This window comes from Nannospalax galili, unplaced genomic scaffold (genome assembly GCF_000622305.1).
Source record: "Nannospalax galili isolate Female #2095 unplaced genomic scaffold, S.galili_v1.0 scaffold517, whole genome shotgun sequence".
In the NCBI taxonomy this organism is placed as follows: domain Eukaryota; kingdom Metazoa; phylum Chordata; class Mammalia; order Rodentia; family Spalacidae; genus Nannospalax; species Nannospalax galili.
The window spans coordinates 1671969-1691248 of record NW_008340098.1 but is presented as its reverse complement, the minus strand read 5'-3'; the positions used below and the strand labels follow the sequence as shown (position 1 = coordinate 1691248).

General features: G+C 45.6%; 1 protein-coding gene across 1 annotated transcript in view; it reads right to left on the bottom strand.

Annotated features, from left to right (window-relative positions):
• Positions 1 to 278: 278 nt before the first annotated feature.
• The window catches only part of Trim54 (tripartite motif containing 54), a 26127-nt gene continuing 7125 nt past the window's right edge, over positions 279 to 19280 (bottom strand). Inside the window, exons 2-9 of the mRNA XM_008835046.2 lie at positions 6452 to 6624; positions 5814 to 5985; positions 3831 to 3926; positions 1444 to 1677; positions 1179 to 1201; positions 935 to 1059; positions 758 to 850; positions 279 to 424 (exon numbers count right to left, since the gene is read on the bottom strand). Of these exons, the coding sequence (XP_008833268.1) occupies positions 414 to 424; positions 758 to 850; positions 935 to 1059; positions 1179 to 1201; positions 1444 to 1677; positions 3831 to 3926; positions 5814 to 5985; positions 6452 to 6624 (927 nt within the window). The 3' untranslated portion in view covers positions 279 to 413. The remainder of the gene's footprint in view (positions 425 to 757; positions 851 to 934; positions 1060 to 1178; positions 1202 to 1443; positions 1678 to 3830; positions 3927 to 5813; positions 5986 to 6451; positions 6625 to 19280) is intronic.

Sequence of the window (19280 nt, the reverse complement as noted above, 5' to 3'; positions counted from 1 at the left end):
AGAAAGGCTTTCAGCCAGGTCCCGGGGGTCTCATCGCTCCTCCCCTTGTGTACCCAAATCCAGGAACTCAGAGGTCTCAGCACCGCGACCCCACCCTCGACACCTTTCCGGGGGCCCGGGGCTCACGAGTCCATCCCTGGCATAAAGGAGGTGCCCCCAGGGCTTCATGTCGCCTCCGCCCCCTCAAATGGTCTCATCTTGAGAAAAGGCCCAGGGATGGAGAGGTTGCTTCTACAGCTGAGACTAGAGGGAGCGGGTAGCGAAAGGAAAGGCGGGCCTGGGTCACAAGAGTCCTTTATTGAGACCGTCCCTCGGGCGGGATGTCCGGCTGCAGGGCTCTGCGATCTCTGCGCAGATCCTCAACCAGCCTTGCGCCAGGCTCCGGGCGCGCGGGCTCCGGATCCGGGGTCGGGTCAGTGCAGGCCTGTGCACGGGAAAGAAAGCTCGGTGGGCGGGTGTCCAAAGGAACAAGGCAGCGGGGAAACCCAGCTCATTGCCTTTCTCTGACCACCTAGATTTCTCCCCTGCTTGAAGACCCAGTACGCTCCCCAAAGCGGGGGTGGGGTAGGGTGGCGGTGTAAAGAACGGTGGGAAAGACTGTGTTTTTACGCGCGCTAGGGGGCGCTCTTTTGTGGCCCCAGGAGGGTTGAGTGGCACTTAAACCGAGTAGGGGGTGTGCGTTAGTCCTGGCGCAGCAATTGCCCAAGGGTCATGAGCGTGTTAGCGAGTCCACACCCCAAGCCTCTCGGCCACTCACCTTCTGGCCCGTCCAGCCGCTCTTCCTCCAGCCCTGCGTTGCCCTCTTCCGCGTCCAAAGCCACCTCCTCATCCTCTTCATCCCCCGCAGCGCCTGGGTGGAAAGAAGGCCGGGTAATGTGGAGTCCACCTCATACCCCCTCGGAAGGTCTAAACGGTCTCTCCCTCGCCCCCTCACCCGGCTGGAAGTCTATGGTTCGCAGCATTTCCGCCACGTGCTCCAAGCTCACTGAGAACTGCTCCATGCTCTCGTAGCCAGGCTCTGGCCGTCCTGCCAGCTCCACCTTCGACATTGCCCCGACCCTACGAGGGTCACAGCGGCTCAGTAGGGAACTCCTCGGCGCCCCCAAACCCCTCCCGGAGCCAGAAGGAAAGAATCCTCAAGGTTCCTCCCTTTCCCTTCCCGCGCGGGGTCTACTCACTTATTGATGAGCTCCTTGGCCTGCTGCAGGGAAGAAAAGGAGAGCGAGAGTGAGCGCTGGGCCAGCCCCGGCAAAGCCCCATTTCTGATTCTCACCAATCCTGCCAGGTGGGTAGGGGTGCATATCCCAAGACATTAGGGAGAGAGAGAGCGCAGAGAGGGGGTGACTTCCCAGGTTATGGTGTCAAGAAGGTAGAAGATGTAAGACTCGAACTCGCTCTCCAGGTGCGCAGGCTGCCCTCCTGCCGCCCTCCCTCCCTGCCCACCTGGAGGTAAAGCGCCATCTGCGGCTCCTCCATGGACTGGATGGCGGACTCCACCAGCTTAGAGGAGGCTTCTAGGTGGTCTCCATACTGACGGATGAGGCCGCGCACCCGCTGCAGCTTCTCTTCCTGCTCCCGGGCCAGGGCTTGCAGCAGCTCGCCTTTGCGCTCCTCCAGCACCGCACATAGGGCCTCGAACCTCTGGTTTAACAGCTGCTTCTGCCTGCGGCTGTTGTCCTGAAAGACCAGCACAAGTCTGAGGGAAGTCGAGGGCTTACTGAGAGCCGAGAAGGAGAGTGACCTAGGGTCACGGTGAGTTAGGGGCAGTCTGAATCCCACACAGATCTTTCCAGTAACAATAATGGCGACATGGCATGTCCAAGCAGCTTCAACGGCTGGGAGACATGTATGTCCCTCACCCTGGCTTTGCATTAATTTCCACTTAATTCTCAAGAACATAAAACGAGGTAGCTACTACATCGCTATCAGCATCATTTAGTTATTTTTGAGTTTTATATGTCTAATTTTTTCTGACACAAAATTAAGCCTTATTTCAAAATAAATTGATTTGAAATGTGGTGTCAATATTCAAATATATTTAGTGAACTATAATAAGGGCATTATTTTTTAATATTTTATTTATTATTTTTATTTTATGTGTATGCCTGCATGTAGGTAAGTGCACCCATGTCATGCAATGCCCGTGGAGGTCAGAGGAGGCTGTTGGATCCCCTGGAACTGGAGTTATGGACAGTTGTTAGCTGCCATGTGGGTGCTGGTATTCAAACCTGGGTCTTCTGCAAGAACAGCCAATGTTCTTAACTGCTAAGCCATCTCTCCAGCCCCAGGGCATTATTTTTTATATTATTTTAGTTTTATGAGTATGAGTATATTGCCTGCATGTACATAAGTGTACCCGTGTCCTGTACAAGGAGCTCAGAAGAGGGCTTCGGATCCCCTGGAAGTGGAGTTACAGCCATGTGGGTGTTGGGAATCGAACCCAGGTCCTCTGCAAGAGCAGCCAGTGCCCTTAACAGCTGAGCCATCTCTCCAGCCCCTAATAAGGGGCTCACATAAATGTATTCTGTGGCAATTTCATGCATATATATATAGTATAGTCTGATTACTCTCACCGCTATTTTCTTTTATCTCCCTTTCACCTCTATCAACCCCACTCTTTGCTACAATCTCTTTCTCACATTTATGTCTTTTTGGTTTCCTTATTTATTTATTTATTTATTTATTTATTTATTTTTGAGACAGAGTCTCACTATACAGGTCAAGTGGACCTTGAATGAGAAATCCTCCTGCCTCAGCCTTCAGAGTGCTGGGATTACAGGTGTGAGCTATGACATCCTCTTTGTTTGTTTGTTTGTTTGTTTGTTTATAGACTGGGTCTCAATAAATCGCCTATAAACTGGGCATGGTGGCACAGGACTTTAATCCCAGCACTAGGGAGACAGAGGCAGGCAAATCTCTGTGAGACTGAGGCCAGCCTGGTCAGTGAGTTCTAGGCCAGCTGGGGCTACAGGGAGACCCAGTCTCAAATAAAAACAAAAAAAAAAACCCAACAACAACAAAACAAAAAACAAAAAAACAAAAAACAAGGGGCTGGAGAGATGGCTCAGCTGTTAAGAGCACTACCGGCTCTTACAGAAGACCAGGGTTCAATTCCTTGCATCCACAAGGCAGCTAACAGCCAGCTGTAAGTCCAATTCCAAGAGACCTGACACCCTCTTCTGACCTCCATGAGCATTGCATGACATGAGTGCACTTACATACATGCAGGCAATGCACTCATACATATAAAATAGAACATAAATAATAAGTAAATTTAAAAAAAGAACACAAAAACAAAAACAAGTTGCCTGTGCTAGCTATAACTTGAGATCATTCTGCCACTATCTCTCTGGCCATTACTGTTTTATACAGTTAAAAGGGGAGTGGAGAAGCTAGAGAGATGGCTCAGTGGTTAAGAGCACTTGCTGCTCTTCCAGAGGACCCAGGCTCAGTTCCTGGCACCCACATGGCAACTAACATACATCCTTAACTTCAGTTCTAGGACATCTGATACCCTTTTCTGGCATCCTCAGGCACCAGGCACACACAGTGATGCACTTATATTCAGGCAAAACACTCATACACATGAAATTTAAAACATTTTTAAAATAATGAAAACAAAAGCACAGGGTAGTTAAATAACTTGACCAAAGTCACAGAGCCAATGAGCAGCAAAGCTGGGATTCAAACCTAGCAGCCTGGCTAAATACACTTCCAAGAGCCTAGAAGCTATCTGGCCAGAGGTCAGAGAGGAACAGTTAGTTCTCTTTGGAACTCAGGGTCTCCAGACCAACCAGTCTGTCCCCTCTGTCCTGGAAGCCCAGACTCACCTCAATAGTCTGGCACACCTCCTCCATCTGTGTGATCACTGCTTGTACCCGGTCATTGCCTGCCACCAGCATTGCGATGCCATCACTCAGCTCACTCTGTCACACACATGGACCAGCTCTTAGAATTGGAAGCACCCCTCTCATCCCACCAGTCTTACCTTGTCCCCTTCCCTTATTTGGGGCATCTACAGAAATCTAAAAGGCTTGGGATAATTCAAGAAATATGGGATTATGTTCTGTGGAGTCTAGGAGACTTGCACTCTCAATGTGAAAGGAGTAGACATTCTCTAAACAGCCATAATGTGTCAGACTCTAGAACAGATGCTTTATCAGTGGAGTCATGTCTTCCATCAGTTCTGAAAAAGTCTTAGTGATACCCAATCAGATAACGCTGTCTCCTCTCTACCCCTCATCTTCTCATTCTGGGAGTCTAATAACGCTTATATTAGAACACACGCTCAACCTTTCACTTCAAATGTTGTTGCTTTCTGGCTTTTTTGTTTGCTTTGTAGTCCTTTTGTGTTCAATAATTCCTCCCTTCTGAGAAATCTATCACTTGGTTTATCCACTAATTGTTTTCAATAATTAATATTTTCTAAAAGCTCTACTTGGTTGTTTGTCAAATCTGCTTGTTTTCTGTTTGGTTTGCTTTAGGTTTTCTTGGATTAGGCCTTTCTATATTGTCTAAATTGGCCTTGAACTTGTTATTTTCCTGTCTCACCCTTGCTAGTAGCTGAGAACACAGATGTACACCTCCACAATGGGCTACTGGCTATTGCATGGTATTTTATATTATGTTTTTCCAATTCTGGGAATCTACTCAGGGTCTTGTGCTAGGCAAATGTTCTATATTTTCATTCCTGCTTTTATTTTTGTTGTTTTCTTTCATTTTTTTTCTTTAAAGCAGGATCTCCTTATGTAGTCCAGGCTGGCTTGGAACTCCCTATGTAGCCCAGACTGGCCTCATACTAAAGATCCTCTTGCCTCAGCATCCTGAGTGCTGGAATTGCAGGCATGTGCCACAATGCCTGCCATTATTCCATCTTCTGAAAAGCATTTTATACTGAGTGAGTTTCTGTTCTTCAATAATTCAAACATCTGAATTCCCAAGGCCCTCAACTGTAATTGCTTCTACTAAGTCCACTTGTGGATACATTCCTTTGTGTATCTTCAGTTGCTAATGAATGCTTTGTTGATCTTAATCTAAGGAAGTTGAAGGGACTAACTAAACCGAGTAGATTTCCCTCTGGCCAGAATTTGCTTTTGTTTCTGTCAAAAGTTGGGTCATAGCTGGGCATGATGGCTCACACTTTAATCCTAGTACTCTGGTGGCAGAGGCAGGGGGATCTCTATGAGTCCAAGGCAAGCCTGATCTACATAGTGAGACCCTGTCTCAAACAAACAAACAAAGTCAGGTGATACAACTGACTGCTTTAAAATCCTGGAATTCCAATTTAACCTGGGGTCTTAGGAGTCTTAGATGCATCCCCACCCACCCACATCTTGTGGGTTTTGTGGCATAACTCCTCTCTCTAGCTCGGTGATATTGTCTGGGAAATGATATGCCTATCTTATGTTTTCATTGTCTGGGAAATGATATATTCTGTTTTCAGTGTCTCGCTGCCCCTGTCCCTCTTGCCCCACCCCACCTTGGAGATTCCTTTTACTTTTCATGTGCCAACTAATCTAATTTTTAAATTATGGTGTACGCAGAATCTAGTTGTGTAAGATTATAGACCCTTGAGAGTATCTAGAAGTTGCTGCTGTTATGCATTATCTGGTGCTAAGTTGTAAGCAACCATCATTTCACCTGTTTTACAAGTGAGGGAAGTGAAAACCAGAGAGGTTAAATAACTTCTTTAAGGTTGTTCAGAGTCATGTAGAGCTGCGACTTCAACTCCGATCTGCTAGAGCTTAACCAAGTGGAGTAAATGATTAGCCCTGTCCTAAACCCCATTCCAGTTTCCCTCCCTGGCTCAGTACCTTCTGGCGTTTGTAAATGGTGGGCAGCGGGGCCACCTCACAGTCCTTGTGGGCTCCAAAGACCTTGCAGAGGGAGCAGGTGGGCACTTCACAGCTCAGACAGTAGATGTTGATCTTCTCATCCTCGTGTTCCTCACACATGAGGTGCTGCTCAGCCTTGGAGTGCAATGGCCTGAGGGGCATAGGCAGGGTAGCAGTGAGACTCCAGGATCCAGGGGCCAGGCCCTGGGGGAAGGTGAGCCTGAGTTTGTACCCTCTCTTCAGTGTCTACCAACCACCACCACTTTCTCCATCTGTAGCTGGTGCTGTGATGAATGGTGAGCAACTTCCACAGTGTTCTTAATTTTGGGAAGGAAAGGGGGTCAGAGGAGGCCTAGACCCAAGAAGTCTATTCCAAGGGACAAGAGCATCCCACAGGACAAGAAGTCATGGGGGCAGATAAGGTCAAGGACATTGATAGGGACTGTAGTCCCAGACCAGGAGAGAGTGAGGTTGAACACTGGCCCAGAGACTGAGTTGGGCCTCCCTGGGTGACCCAGGTCAAGTCCTTCCCCTCCAGGTCCCCTGCTTTTCTAGCCCTGGCCCTGATGCCATAGACCCTTCTTCCCTCTGGAGAGGCAGGCAGCCTGGCAGCTCACCGGGAGGACTCCTGCTTGTAGATGTCAATAATGTTCTCCACCAGTAGGTTCCGTTGCAGGCCGTAGACCCCATGTCGGTCTAGAACAACCTCATGCCTGCAAGACGGGCAGCGGAAACGGCCTCCTGAAGACACAGCTGTGGAGCCCCGGGATTGCCACAGAGGGTTAGAGGCCTGTGAGGACAGGTGATAAAACAGTAGAAGTATAATGAGGCATGAAGGAACTGGGAGAAAAGCAGTGGGCCAGGGACAAGGAGAAGTGAAGAGACCTTAGCACTTCTCTGCAGCTGGTGTCTCCAGACAGCAGCCTGACAAGTGGCTAAGCTGGCTTCCTCCTCTGCCTCAACCCTCAGCCCAGCTCCCTGAGGGCCCCTGAAGCAGAGCCTCATTTTGGCCAAGGCCTGATCATCATGGGACACCGAAGTGTAGAGCTTTGTCAGGAAAGCAGGCAGAAGATTGGTGGCACAGCCAGTGCCTCCCAGCCTGGACCCTCATGGGCCACATATGAGGTTTTCTTTCTTTTTTTTAGATAGGATCTCATATAGCCCAAGTTGGTCTCAAACTCTATATGTAATGGGAGTACGGATGACTGAAGTTCTGATCCTCCTACCTCTGTTTCCTAAGAGATTACAGATGTGTGCCCCACCCCATACCACATTTGAGGTTTTGTCTTTTTGAGACAGGGTCTCCTTACAGCCTCAGTTGGCTGAGCTCACTATGTAGACCAAGCTGGTCTTGAACTCACAGAGATCTACCTGCCTCTGCCTCCCAGTGCTGGGATTAAAGGTGTATGCCACCATGCCCAGTTCAGCCCTGGTTTTTAAATTTTTATTTATTTTTATTTTCTGTGTATGAGTGTTTTGCCTGCATGAATGTAACTGCACCATTTGCATGCAGTGTCTGCAGAAGTCAGAAGAAGGCACTGGATTTCATGGCACTGGAGTTACAGCTGGTTGTTAGCCATCATGTGGATGCTGGGAACTGAACCCAGGTCTTCTGCAAGAGCAGCCAGTGCTTTTAACTGCTGAGCCATTTCTCCAGCACCCTCCCCACCTCTTTTTTTTTTTCTGAGACAAGGTTTCATGTAATTCAGTCTGGCCTTAAATTCTCTAGGTAGACAAAACTGGTTTTGAACTCCTGATCTACCTGCTTCTGCCTCCCAATGCTGGGATTACATACTGGGCCATAGGAGAGATTCTTTCTAGTCCTGGGCAGAGGTGTACACACCAAGTGCTAAACAGTGAGGCAGAGAAACTATGACTAGGGGCTGGGGAATATGGCTCAGTTGGTAGAATGTTTACCTAAGTTTGATCCCCAGTACCACATAAACTGCCAGGTATGGTGGTATCCAACTGTAATCCCAGCACTTGGGAGGTAGAGGCAGGAGGATCTGATCCACAGGAAGTTCAAAGTTATGCTCAGCTACATAGGGAGTTTAAGCTAGCTTGGGATACATGAAGCCTGTCTAAAAAAGAAAAGAAAAGAAGAAGAAAAGGAAGCTACAAACTACCATTAGTTGGATAATTCTGAGAAATTGCTTTCAGCACTGGGGATGAGGAGTCCTAGCCTTTGCATAGTCCTTGGCATTTTCTTCTAGAAATCTGCCCAATATTCAGCCTCTGTAAAGTTAAGGACTACACTGGATTGTTCATTCTACATCTGATATTATTCCAAAGCTCTGAGCTAAAGACAGGAGCAAGATGTACCTTGCCCTTAAGAAAGACAACCCCAAGTAGTGGGGCAGTGGGAAGTGCTGTTATGAGAAAACTGAAACCATGGTTTAGCAGAGACATTTATACCAGTGTCTTAGAGATCTGCTCCAGCCCACCCAAAAGGGAGCACCTTGCTAGCTCCTGGCTAGAGTACACTGGCTCCCTCTGATGTGGTCGCCTGACCCTATACAATCAATCAATGCTCTGTCCCTGAATTTGGAATAAGAGGCAGAGGCTGAGCTAGCTACTGAAAAGCCCATGGAATTGAGGTAGGACTTGGTGTTGTGGCCATCCTAGAAACTGTATGGGAAGCTAGTCTACAGAGAGGAGAAAAGAATCTTGTGGGGACTGGTGAGATGGCTCAGTAAGGAAAAGTGCTTGCCACCAAACCTGACACCCTGAGTTTCAACACTTGGAAGTAGAGGACTGACTCTGACTTTCACACCTGTGCGGAGGTATACACAGGAACACAGGCACACAAGTACCCAGGTATCACCGCCCCCATTACATACATAAATGTAAAAAAAAGAAAAGAAAGAATCATTTGGGGAGAGATGCAGAGAAGAAAAGACTGGCAGAGATTCCCCAGTTTTTCCTTCTTCAGTGACAGAATGCCTGTGTTTTAGCAAGGCCTGTGGTAAAAGATCACTCAGCCAAGCCGCCCTTCCAGTTAGGTGTGGCCAGGTGACTATATTCCAAATGCAAATACAAATGTTTTGTGAAGTTTTGTAGGGAGGATCCCTAATGGTATGGGCTGTGACCTGTCTCTCCTTTTTTCTGCTTTCTGCTCTTTGGAATGTAGATAGGATGGCTTAGGCTGAAGGAGCCCTCTGGGACTGTGAGGTCCTCCATACATACTGAGAATGGCAACAAGGTAAAAGGAGCAAGTCCTCCAGGAGACCGAGGACTGCCCACTCATACTTGTTCTTTGGAGAAAAGCTGATTTCTAATGATGGAATCAAACCAAGTCCCCCAGGCAAAAGAAAAATTGTACAAGGAAGTAAAATGAAAAATAATTCTAACTGCTGAGAAAGAGCTGACCTTTTCATGCACCTTGCACAAGCTGGAAATCACCCAAAAAATCCCCCCTCCCACTTCTGCTTTCTGGCTCAGTAGCCGCTTGTGGTTTGTGGTTTTTGCCTTTATAAGCAGCCTGTAAGCTGAGCTCGGGGCTTCTCCTTTCCGAGTGAGGCAGAGGCCCGTCTGCGCAGACGAAATAAGTCCTCTTGCTTGTTGCATCTCCTGGTTTGAGGACTGAGTTATTGGGGTGCGGCCTCCTGTGAATGTTGGGTACCCCAGACCGGGAGTCCAACACTGCCTTCCTCCAGTTATCGTTTGCTTTGTATTTTGTTTTATTTTATTTTATTTTAATTTTGTTTTATTTTGAGACAGGGTCTTCCTAGTAGCCCCAGCTAGCCTAGAGCTCCTTATGTAGGCCAGGCTGGCCTCGATCTCACAGAGATCTGTCTCCCAAGGTGTACCACCACACCTGACAAGCTATTATTAACTTGGAAGGTGGGGAACAATACCAGTGATCCAACCTAGGGCCATGTGCATACTAAGCAAGTGTTCTATCACTGAGCTTAAAGCCATAGTTGTTTTGGATTTTCTCCTATTTCTCCCTATTTTGGCAAAACTCTATCCTGACCAGCCAGAAGACCATGCACTTGTAGGGAGTAATGGAGACAACAGTCAACTTTGACTTTGTATATTTACAAGAATTTCCTACAGCTGCGTTTCATGGAACTCTGAATATTTATACACCAACTGGAAGAAAGGTTTGGAAGGACCTTTAGGTGGTGAGGCAATGCCCCATCACATACACAAAGTAGACAGAGTCTCCTTTCCTCTGGTGGTGGCAAGGTTCAAGGTTCATAGGCAACAAAGGAATCATGACCTTACTGTGAGGTGAGCAGTTTAGCTTGGGGAGAGTAGCTGGCCCATGTTATACTTACATACATTTAGGAGGGATGGGATCTTGAGAATCATAAGGCTGGAACAGATAGGTCTGAGATTATCCAGAACTGGGCTTGTACCTCAGCCTTTCTTAGACTTCCTCTTAGAATTTTATGAGAGCTGTTAAGTTCAGGAAGTGTGTTAAAGGGTGTGCAATCACAGATGTCAACTGAAATTCCCAGAAAAAAAGCCACATCTATATTAAGAATCTATAGGCCAATTAACTAGTTAGAACTTGCATGATTATACAAATCTGGAATGTGGCAGATCCTGAGCCAAATTATCTTGGCTATCTCTAGTTACTTTTTTTTTTTGAAACAGGGTCTCCCCATAGCCACAATTTGCCTGGAATTCTCTACATAGGCCAGGATGGCCTCAGTCTCATAGAGATCCACTTGCTTCTGCCTCCTGAGTGCTGGGATTAAAGGTGTGTGCTACCACACCTAGTTTAGTTATCTTTTGTTTGGTTTTTGTTTTTTCTTTTGTTGCTGTTGTTGTTGTTTTTTGACAAGATCTCCCTAGCCCAGAGCCTTCCTGGAAGTCACTATGAGGACCAGGCTGGCCTGGATCTCACAGAGATCCACCTGCCTCTGCCTCCCAAGTGCTGGGATTAAAGGCGTGGCCACCATGCCCAGCAGTTACCTTTTTTTAAAAAAAAAAACTTATTTTATGTGTATAAGCATTTCGCTTACATGTATCTAAATGTACCACATATGTACAACACACAAAGAGAGCAGAAGAAGGTGTCGGATCCCCTGGGACTGGAGTTATAGACAGTTGTTAGCTGCCATATGGGTGCTGGGAACTGAATCTGGGTCCTCTGTAAGAGCAGCCAGGGCTCTTAACTGCTGAGCCATCTCTCCAGCCACTTTAGTCATTTTTATGTGCTCACAATCAATCAATCAATCAATCAATCAATCAATCAATCAATCAGAACATGAACATAATTACAAAATAACAAAAAAAACCCTCATGAAATTGTTACCATGTTGGAACATGTTGGGATAACTTGAATCTGTTCCCAGGCCATCATCACTCATATTTGGTTCCAGAATAAACTCTTTCTTATTCTCTTTAAGGTTATAACTGTGTTTTTTCAACAACACAGACCCTTGTCTGCTCAATCTGATGACCTATAGAGCCCAGGTGGCAAGAGCATTCTAAGCTCGAGTCCTAGAGGTAGCCGTCTCACTTGACTGAAGCTGGCAAGCACACACAGGGCCCAGAAAATGCTTGAAGGGATGACAAGGGCCTCCCAGCTCACAGTAAAGACAAATGGGTAGCCTCTGTCCCTCCCTGCACCCTTCATCACCCCGAGGCACAAACATGGAATCTCATAACACATTCTACCCAAGTTTTGAGAGCCTGTTGTGAGTCAAGTACAGGCACTATGGGCTTCCCAGAGTTGTTGAATCTAATCCTCAAGATCTTAAGAAGGCAGAGAAACTTGGACATGGTGCTGTAGGCCTGTAACCCAGCACTTGGGAGGTAAGGCAGGAGGATCAGGAGTTTAGGGCCAGCCTGAGCTACATAAGACCCTGTCCAAAAAACATAAATAAAGAGGGCTGAGATAGTACAGTTGATAAAATGCTTGCCTCACAAACATGAGGACTTGAGTTCAAACCCCAGAACCCATGTCAGAAAACCAGGCATGAGGCCAGGCATGGCAGTGCATGCTTTAGTCCCAGCACTTGGGAGGCAGAGGCAGGCAGATCTCTGTGAGTTCAAGGTCAGCCTGGTCTACATAGCAAGTTCCAGGCCAGCTGTGGCTGCAGGAAGACCCTGTCTTAAAAAGACAAAATTATTATTGTAAAAATAAAGTAAAATAGCTGGGTGTGGTGGTGCAAGCCTTTAATCCCAGCACTTGAGAGGCAGAAGCAGGCGGCTCTCTGTGAATTCGAGGCCAGCCTGGTCTACATAGTGAGTTCCAGGCCAGCTGGAGCTACAGGGAGATCTTGTCTCAAAAAAGACCAAAAATAAAATAAATAAAGTAAAATAAATTTAAATATCATTGGTAAGATGAATTACAGAATGAATGTATTGTCCACTATGGACTCCATACAGAAAAATACATGAGTAACAATTTCTGCAAAAAAGATGTTCACTGGGGCTGGAGAGATGGCTCAGAGGTTAAGAGCACTGACTGCTCTTGGAGAGGACCAGGGTTCAATTCCCAGCACCCACATGGCGGATACGAACCATCCTTAACTCCAGTTCCAGGGGAATCCGAAGCCCTTTTCTGACCTCTGTGGCATTGCATGACACAGGTGCACTCACATACATGCAGGCAATACACTCATACACATTAAAAAAAAAAAGACGTTCACCAAGATACTGAAAGTGAGAGGCAAAGGAAGCAGCCTTCGAGCGTAGATAGAACGAATAAGGAGAGGATGGCAACTTGTTCAAATGGTAAAGAAAGCAATTTATGGAGGCACGGGGGGACTCAGCACCGCTAGGGAGGCATGGGAGACTCAGCACTGCTAACATAGGGAGGCACGGAGGACTCAACACTGCTAACATAGGGAGGCATCGGGGGACTCAGCACTTCGAAGATAGCTAGCTTCCCTGGCAACAGATTCAATGCAATCTTAATCACAAGCATAGCAATCTCTCTCTCCTTTAAAATTTTATTTATTTATTTATTATTTGTTTGTTTGTTTATTTAGAGACCGGGTAGCCCAGACTGGCCTCAACCTCCTTATATAACTGAGGATGACCCTGAATCCCTGATCCTCCTGCCTCCATCTCCCAAGTGCTGGGACTACAGGTGTGTACCACCACAGACCCAGATTCTTCTTTTGTAATTTCCAAATTTCTTACAAGGACTTTGGAGTTTGGAAAAACAAATGAACAAATCAAATCACATCAAAACAAAACTGCTTATTTTTTTTAAACTGTGATTCCAGGCAAGATAATGCACGCTTTTAGTTTTTAGTACTCTGGAGGTAGAGACAGAGGCAGAGGCAGAGGCAGGTGCCAATCTCTGTGAGATCAAGGCCAGCCTAGTCTACACAGTAAGTTCCAAGCAAAACAAAAAAGTAATGCTTAGACCTTAACAAAAGAGGGCACTAGAGTGCCATAATAAAAAAGCCATCGGACTGCCCATTAAGAACTGTTAGTTCACAGGCTCTGATATTGAAGATGTCACTTGAGTGGGACTTAAAGTCAGGGTAGACAGGTAGCCAAGAAGCGGTAGCCTGGAAAGAGCTTCAGGAGACAGGAAAGATCATGAGAGTTTGGATTTAAAATGGTGAGTAACAGAGGAAGACTGAAGATAAGTTTCATCCTAGACGGTTTTGCATCCAGTCATGAGGATCTGAACTGGATTTTGTAGGTTGGGTTTCCAAACTGAGAATGGAAAGGGGAGGAGATATTAATATAGTAGAGGTAATTGGGACAGGTGGGAAGGAAAGGAGCAGTGAAAGGCAAGGATCAGCTAAGGAGCAAGTGCCACAGTTAACACAGGTCATAGGGCTCACCCTCAGATGGTGGCAGCAGTTCTGAAAAAACTCAGGAGCCAGAGGTTGAGTCAGTAAGGCTGACCAGTTGTTTGGATGTAGGGTATTGGGGAGAGGAAGGGGTCGAAGAGATTCTGGAGTTGAGCGCTTGGGTGCTTAGGAGACACTGGTGCCTCTAGCACAAAAGTATTAACCTGAGGGTGGCAGACCCAACCAGGTCCAAGAAAAGAATTCTGGGAGTCCATAAATCTAGATAGGAGGGGCTGGAGCGATGGCTCAGTGGTTAGAAGCCCTAGTTGCTCTTGGAGAGGACACTGGTTCTCTAAGTCACAGACATTATTAGGCCTAGCTCTGGATCTCATGACTTCATGTGTTAATCCAGAAGCACATGTACGGGCTGGAGAGATGGCTCATTGCATAGGAGCATTTGCCACTAACCCTGATGACCTGAGTTCAATCCCTGGGTCCCACTTGGTCGAAGGAAAAATATGACTCCTACAGGTTGTTCTCTGATTTCCACGTGTGTACCATGGAACGTGTGCACCCAAGCGCGCATGCACGCGCATGTGCACATTCGCACACAAAGCAATAAATATAAAAATAAAGGCACATATAGGGGACTGAGGACATAGTTCAGTGGTAGAGCACTTTCCTAGCACGTGGAAAGTGAAATCCCCAGCACTGCAAAAAAGGGGAAAAAGGAGGAAGATGAACCACACATATTAGTCTACCAGACATGCTTTAAACACTTTGGTAAATACGGTACAAATGCCAGTGTTTCACAAGTTGTTTCCAGTATTTTCTCTGTTTTTTTTTTTTTTTTTTTTTTTTTTTTGTCTTTTTGAGACAGGGTCTCCCTGTTCCCTGTAGCTCCAGCTGTCCTGTAACTCACTATGTAGACCAGGCTGGCCTCCATATTTTCTTATCCATGAATTTTTTTGTTATTTAAAATTTCTTTTATTACATTTACTTTGGGCATGTGTGTGTGTGTGCATGTGTATGTTGTGTGACATGTGGAGGTTGGAGGACAACTTGTAGGAATCAGTTTTCTCTTTCCATCATGTGAGTTCTGGGGATCAAACTCAGCTTGTCAAGCTTGGCAGCTTTTATCTACTGAGCCATCCTGATAGCCCTCCATGAATCTTTCTAGACATTTATCTTTGATAATTTTCCTTCATCCGTTAAATGTTAACACCACATGTATGCTCTTTGTTTATGTACTGAATGCTGATCTGTGCTTTATATGTAAGAAAAGTTTTTTTTTTTTTTTTTGGTATTGTTGAGACAGGGTCTCCCTGTAGCTCCAGCTGGCCTGGAACTCAGAACTTACTATATATAGGACAGGCTGGCCTTGAACTCAAGAAGAGTAAGATTTTAAAAATATTTATTTGTATATTCTTTGAGAATTTCAAGTTTGTATTAATATATTTTGGTTATTTTCAGACCCTATTACTTTCTCTCATCCCCTTCCCAAGAGTAAGATTTTTCCCCCCTTTTTGGAGCCAATTTTCGTTTTATTGGTTGTAATTAGAATGAAATGTATTCTTGTGTAATACATTACTTTATAATTATATATTACGTTAGATGCATCTTATTTATTTTTGAGACTGGGTCTCACTTATATAGCCCTGGCTAGGAATTTTAGATTTTTAGGATAAAGATGTAAACCTTAATACAACTTCAAAAAGATGGCAGTCTCTACTCTGGACTAAAGATCTCTCCATCTTGATCAATATTCAGATAGCAAAATATTCTCCGCTTCTGTTTATCTTGCTACTTCAAGATTAAAATAACACTGATTGGTTCAATCATATACCATTACTGTCTTATTCTTTTCTTAAATGCTACATTCACACAAGGGAGTCAGACCCATAAAGTGCCAATGATGTGCTTTGTGGAAGAAATTCCATCACTCTAGGAAACAGAACAGGACACCTAGATTTATGTCCCTACCCTGTCCCTGTGTTTATGTGAATGTAACCTATTTCCTGTGTTCTCCCCTGAACAATAGAGATAACAGCTATTCTATACAATTCAAATGGAAACATGTTTGTGTAGGTACCCTATCAATTATAAGGTACTGCATGAACACAAAGGAAATGTTAGCAATCCTATTATCTATACCGTAAAAACAAATGACTGCACAGAGCCACAGGGCATGAAATAACTGCTCTTCCTTCACTGTGAAGGTTAAAATGAGATGGAACAGAACTGGGGTGGGGGTAGGTCAGTGGTAGACTGCTGTTTAGCATGCTCAATCCTTAACATCATAAAAAACAAAAAGAGTGGAACAAATAGGCTGGGGCTGTAGCTCAGGTGGCAGAGTGTTGGCCTAGCATGCACAAAACCCTAGGTTAGATCCCCAGCATAATATAAACTGGGTGTGATGGCAAGTGCATGCCTGTAATCCCAGTGCTTGGGACATGGAGGCAGGAAGATGATTAAAGTTCATACTTGACTACATAATGAGTTCAAGGTCATCCTGGGATATAGGAGACCCTGTCTCAAAGAAATAAAGAATGGATCAAATAAATGGAATTTAATTCTAGAATTTGTTCAAGGCTTCGTTACAGCATGTATGCTTTGAACTGTCTCTCTTTAGGGCTATATGACACCTAATGCCTCTGTGGTCTATATAGAGAGATGATGTGTACCTGAAGTCAATCTGGAAAATTCATACTTATGTAAGCACAGTGTTTGCCTTCTTTTCTGGCTCTCCAGGGAATGCTAATGTGGGACACAGGCCCTGGACACAAAGCACATTGTTGGAACCTCCACTCCTAATCGGATGGCCAGTAAAGGACTACTGGTGGCCCGTCTAGGTTCTGTGAGCCAGACCCTCAATAACACTGGAGAAAGTCCAGGGTCAGAGTAGGAATTTGCTGAAAAATTGCAGAACCATGGAAAAACTCAGATTTTACTAAAAGCTAAACTGGAGGTTCAAGAGGGATTTTTGCCAAGACAAGTGTTGACTGCAAGAACCTGGGGAAAGCACAGGACCAGGGCTGAGAAACAAAGCCCCACGGCTGAAAGGGGGACTGAGAGGCAGAGGAGTGGACTGAATGAGGACTCTGATAACAGAATAGAGAAGCCTTAAAAATAGTCATCCAGCCGGGCATGGTGGCGCATGCCTGTAGTCCCAGCACTTTGGAGGCAGAGGCAGGCGGATCTCCGTGAGTTCAAGGCCAGTTTGGTCTACATAGTGAGTTCCAGGACAGCTAGGGCTAGAGGGAGACCCTGTCTCAAAAAGACCAAAAAAAAAAAAAAGTCATCCATGCCAAGCATGCTGTCCACATCCAGCATTTGTGAGGTGAAGGCAGGAGGATCAAGAGTTAAAAGCCAGCCTCAGTTTCATAGCAAGTTTGAGGCCAACCCGGGCTGCAAGAAGACCTGTCTCAAAAAACGAACAAGGGTGGGCACAGTGGTCCAGAACGTTAATCCCAGCACTCAGGAGGCACAAGCAGGCAGAGCTCTGTGAGTTCAAAGTCAGTCTTGTCTACATAGTAAGTTATAGGCCAACTAGGACTACATAGTGAGACCATGTTTCAAACAAACAAGCAACAAACAAATAAAAGAGAAGAAGAAAAGAAGGAAGGGAAGGGAAGGGAAGGGAAGAAAGGGAAAGGAAAGGAAAGGAAAGGGCTGGAAAGATGGCTCAGTGGTTAAGAGCACTGGCTGCTCTTGCAGAGGACCCAGGTTCTGTTCCCAGCACCCACATGGTGGCTAGCAACTGTCTTCTAAAAATATTTTATTTATTTTTATTTTATGTGTATGTGTGTATTGGCCTGCATGTTGGTAAGTTCACCCATGTTGTGCAATGCCTGCAGAAGACAGAAGAGGATGTCAGATCCCTGGAACTGGAGTTACAGACGGTTGTTAGCTGCCATGTGGGTGCTGGGCTTAACCCGGCTCTTCTGCAAGAACAGTCAGTGTTAACTGCTGAGCCATCTTTCCAGCCCCAAGCAACTGTCTTTAAGTCCTGTTCCAGGGGATCCAAAGCCATCTTCTGGCCACTGCATACAGGTGCATTTGCATACATGTAGGCAAAATACCAATACACATAAAATAAAAATAAAAATCATTTTTTTTGTCTTTTTGAGACAGGGTCTCCTTGTAGCCCCAGCTGTCCTGGAACTCATTATGTTGACCAGGCTGGCCTTGATCCTTCTGCCTCTGCCTCCCGAGTGCTGGGATTAAAGGCATGCTCTGGGGCTACAGGGAGACCCTGCTTCAAAAAGACAAAAATAAATAAATAAACAAATAAAAAATGCCAGAATGGTGGAACTAACCTTCTTGGATGTTTAACAGACATACCTTGAGATCTATACGGATCTTTGTGAGTTCGAGGCCAGCCTGGTCTACATAGTGAGTTCCAGGACATATGGGGCTACAGGGAGACCCTGTCTCAAAAAGTCCAAAAAAAAAAAAGGGAAGAAAGAAAAGAAAAAAGAGGTAAAGAGGTTAGTCATCTTTTTGAATTTGTGAAGCCAGATGGTTAAAATTACAAGAAGTGTTGAAATTGGTTTAAAACATCCTTTGGGGCCGGTCGTGGTGGACGGATCTCCGTGAGTTCAAGGCCAGTCTGGTCTACACAGTGAGAGTTCCAGGCCAGCTGGGGCTACTGGGAGAACCTGTCTCAAAAAATGACCAAAAAAAAAAAAAAAAAAAACCAAACAAAAAAACAAAACAAAATCCTTTGGAGCCACAGAGATACTTCAAAGGGTAAAGAGCTTACCATTCAAGCATGAGGATCTGAGTTCAGATCTCCAGCATCCATATAAAAGCTGGTCAAAGCAATGCATATTTTACCCCAGTGCTGGATGGAAGTAGGAGGGGACAGGTGGGGACAAAATAAGATTGGAAAGCCATAGAAAAAGACTCCTGATGTCAAACCACTGGCCTCCACGTGTGCACTCATGGGAACACACAGTAGCACATATCACACACACATACGCTTTTGATCTAAAGATCTGAGAAGCAGGTGACATGATGAAATAGCTCTTGCTTTACATCTCATGGCAAATTACCAAAAAAGTGGTGGGAGAACTCAGCAGAGGAAGTTTTTGTTCCCTGTGGGACTAAGATCCTAAACCCGAACAAGGTCACTGCAACTCAGAACTTCATCAAACCAGTTTCTCAAAAAGCAGGCCTGGCCAAGGTGGGCTAGAGAAGTCTTGGTGCCCAACTGGACATGGTGACACATTCCTGAAGCCCCAACAATAGAAAGGTTGAGGAAGGAGAATTGCTATGAGTTCCAAGACAGCCTGGGGCTACACAGCAGGTATCAGGCAAGTCCAGCTAGAGATACATAGCAAAACCCTGTCTCAAAAGACCAAAAATAACTAATAAATAAATGGATGGGTGGATGAGACCTGGAGAGATGGTTCAGTGGTTAAGATCATTGGCTGTTCTTACAGAGGACCCAGGTTTAGATCCCAGCACCCACATGGTAGCTCACAACTGCCTGTAACTCCAATTCCTCGGGATCTTACACCTTCTTTTGGCCTCCAGGTGCACCAGGCACACACATGATGCACATACATACATGCAGGAAAAACACTCATACATATAAAATTAAAAGTAAATAAATCTTTTTTGGAAAAGCAGACTGCTGGGCTTTTTACTGGAGGCTTGTACTTGATATCAGCAGGTCCTAACAATGAGCTGAAATTGAAATATAGTCAGACTGAGTCTCTCACTC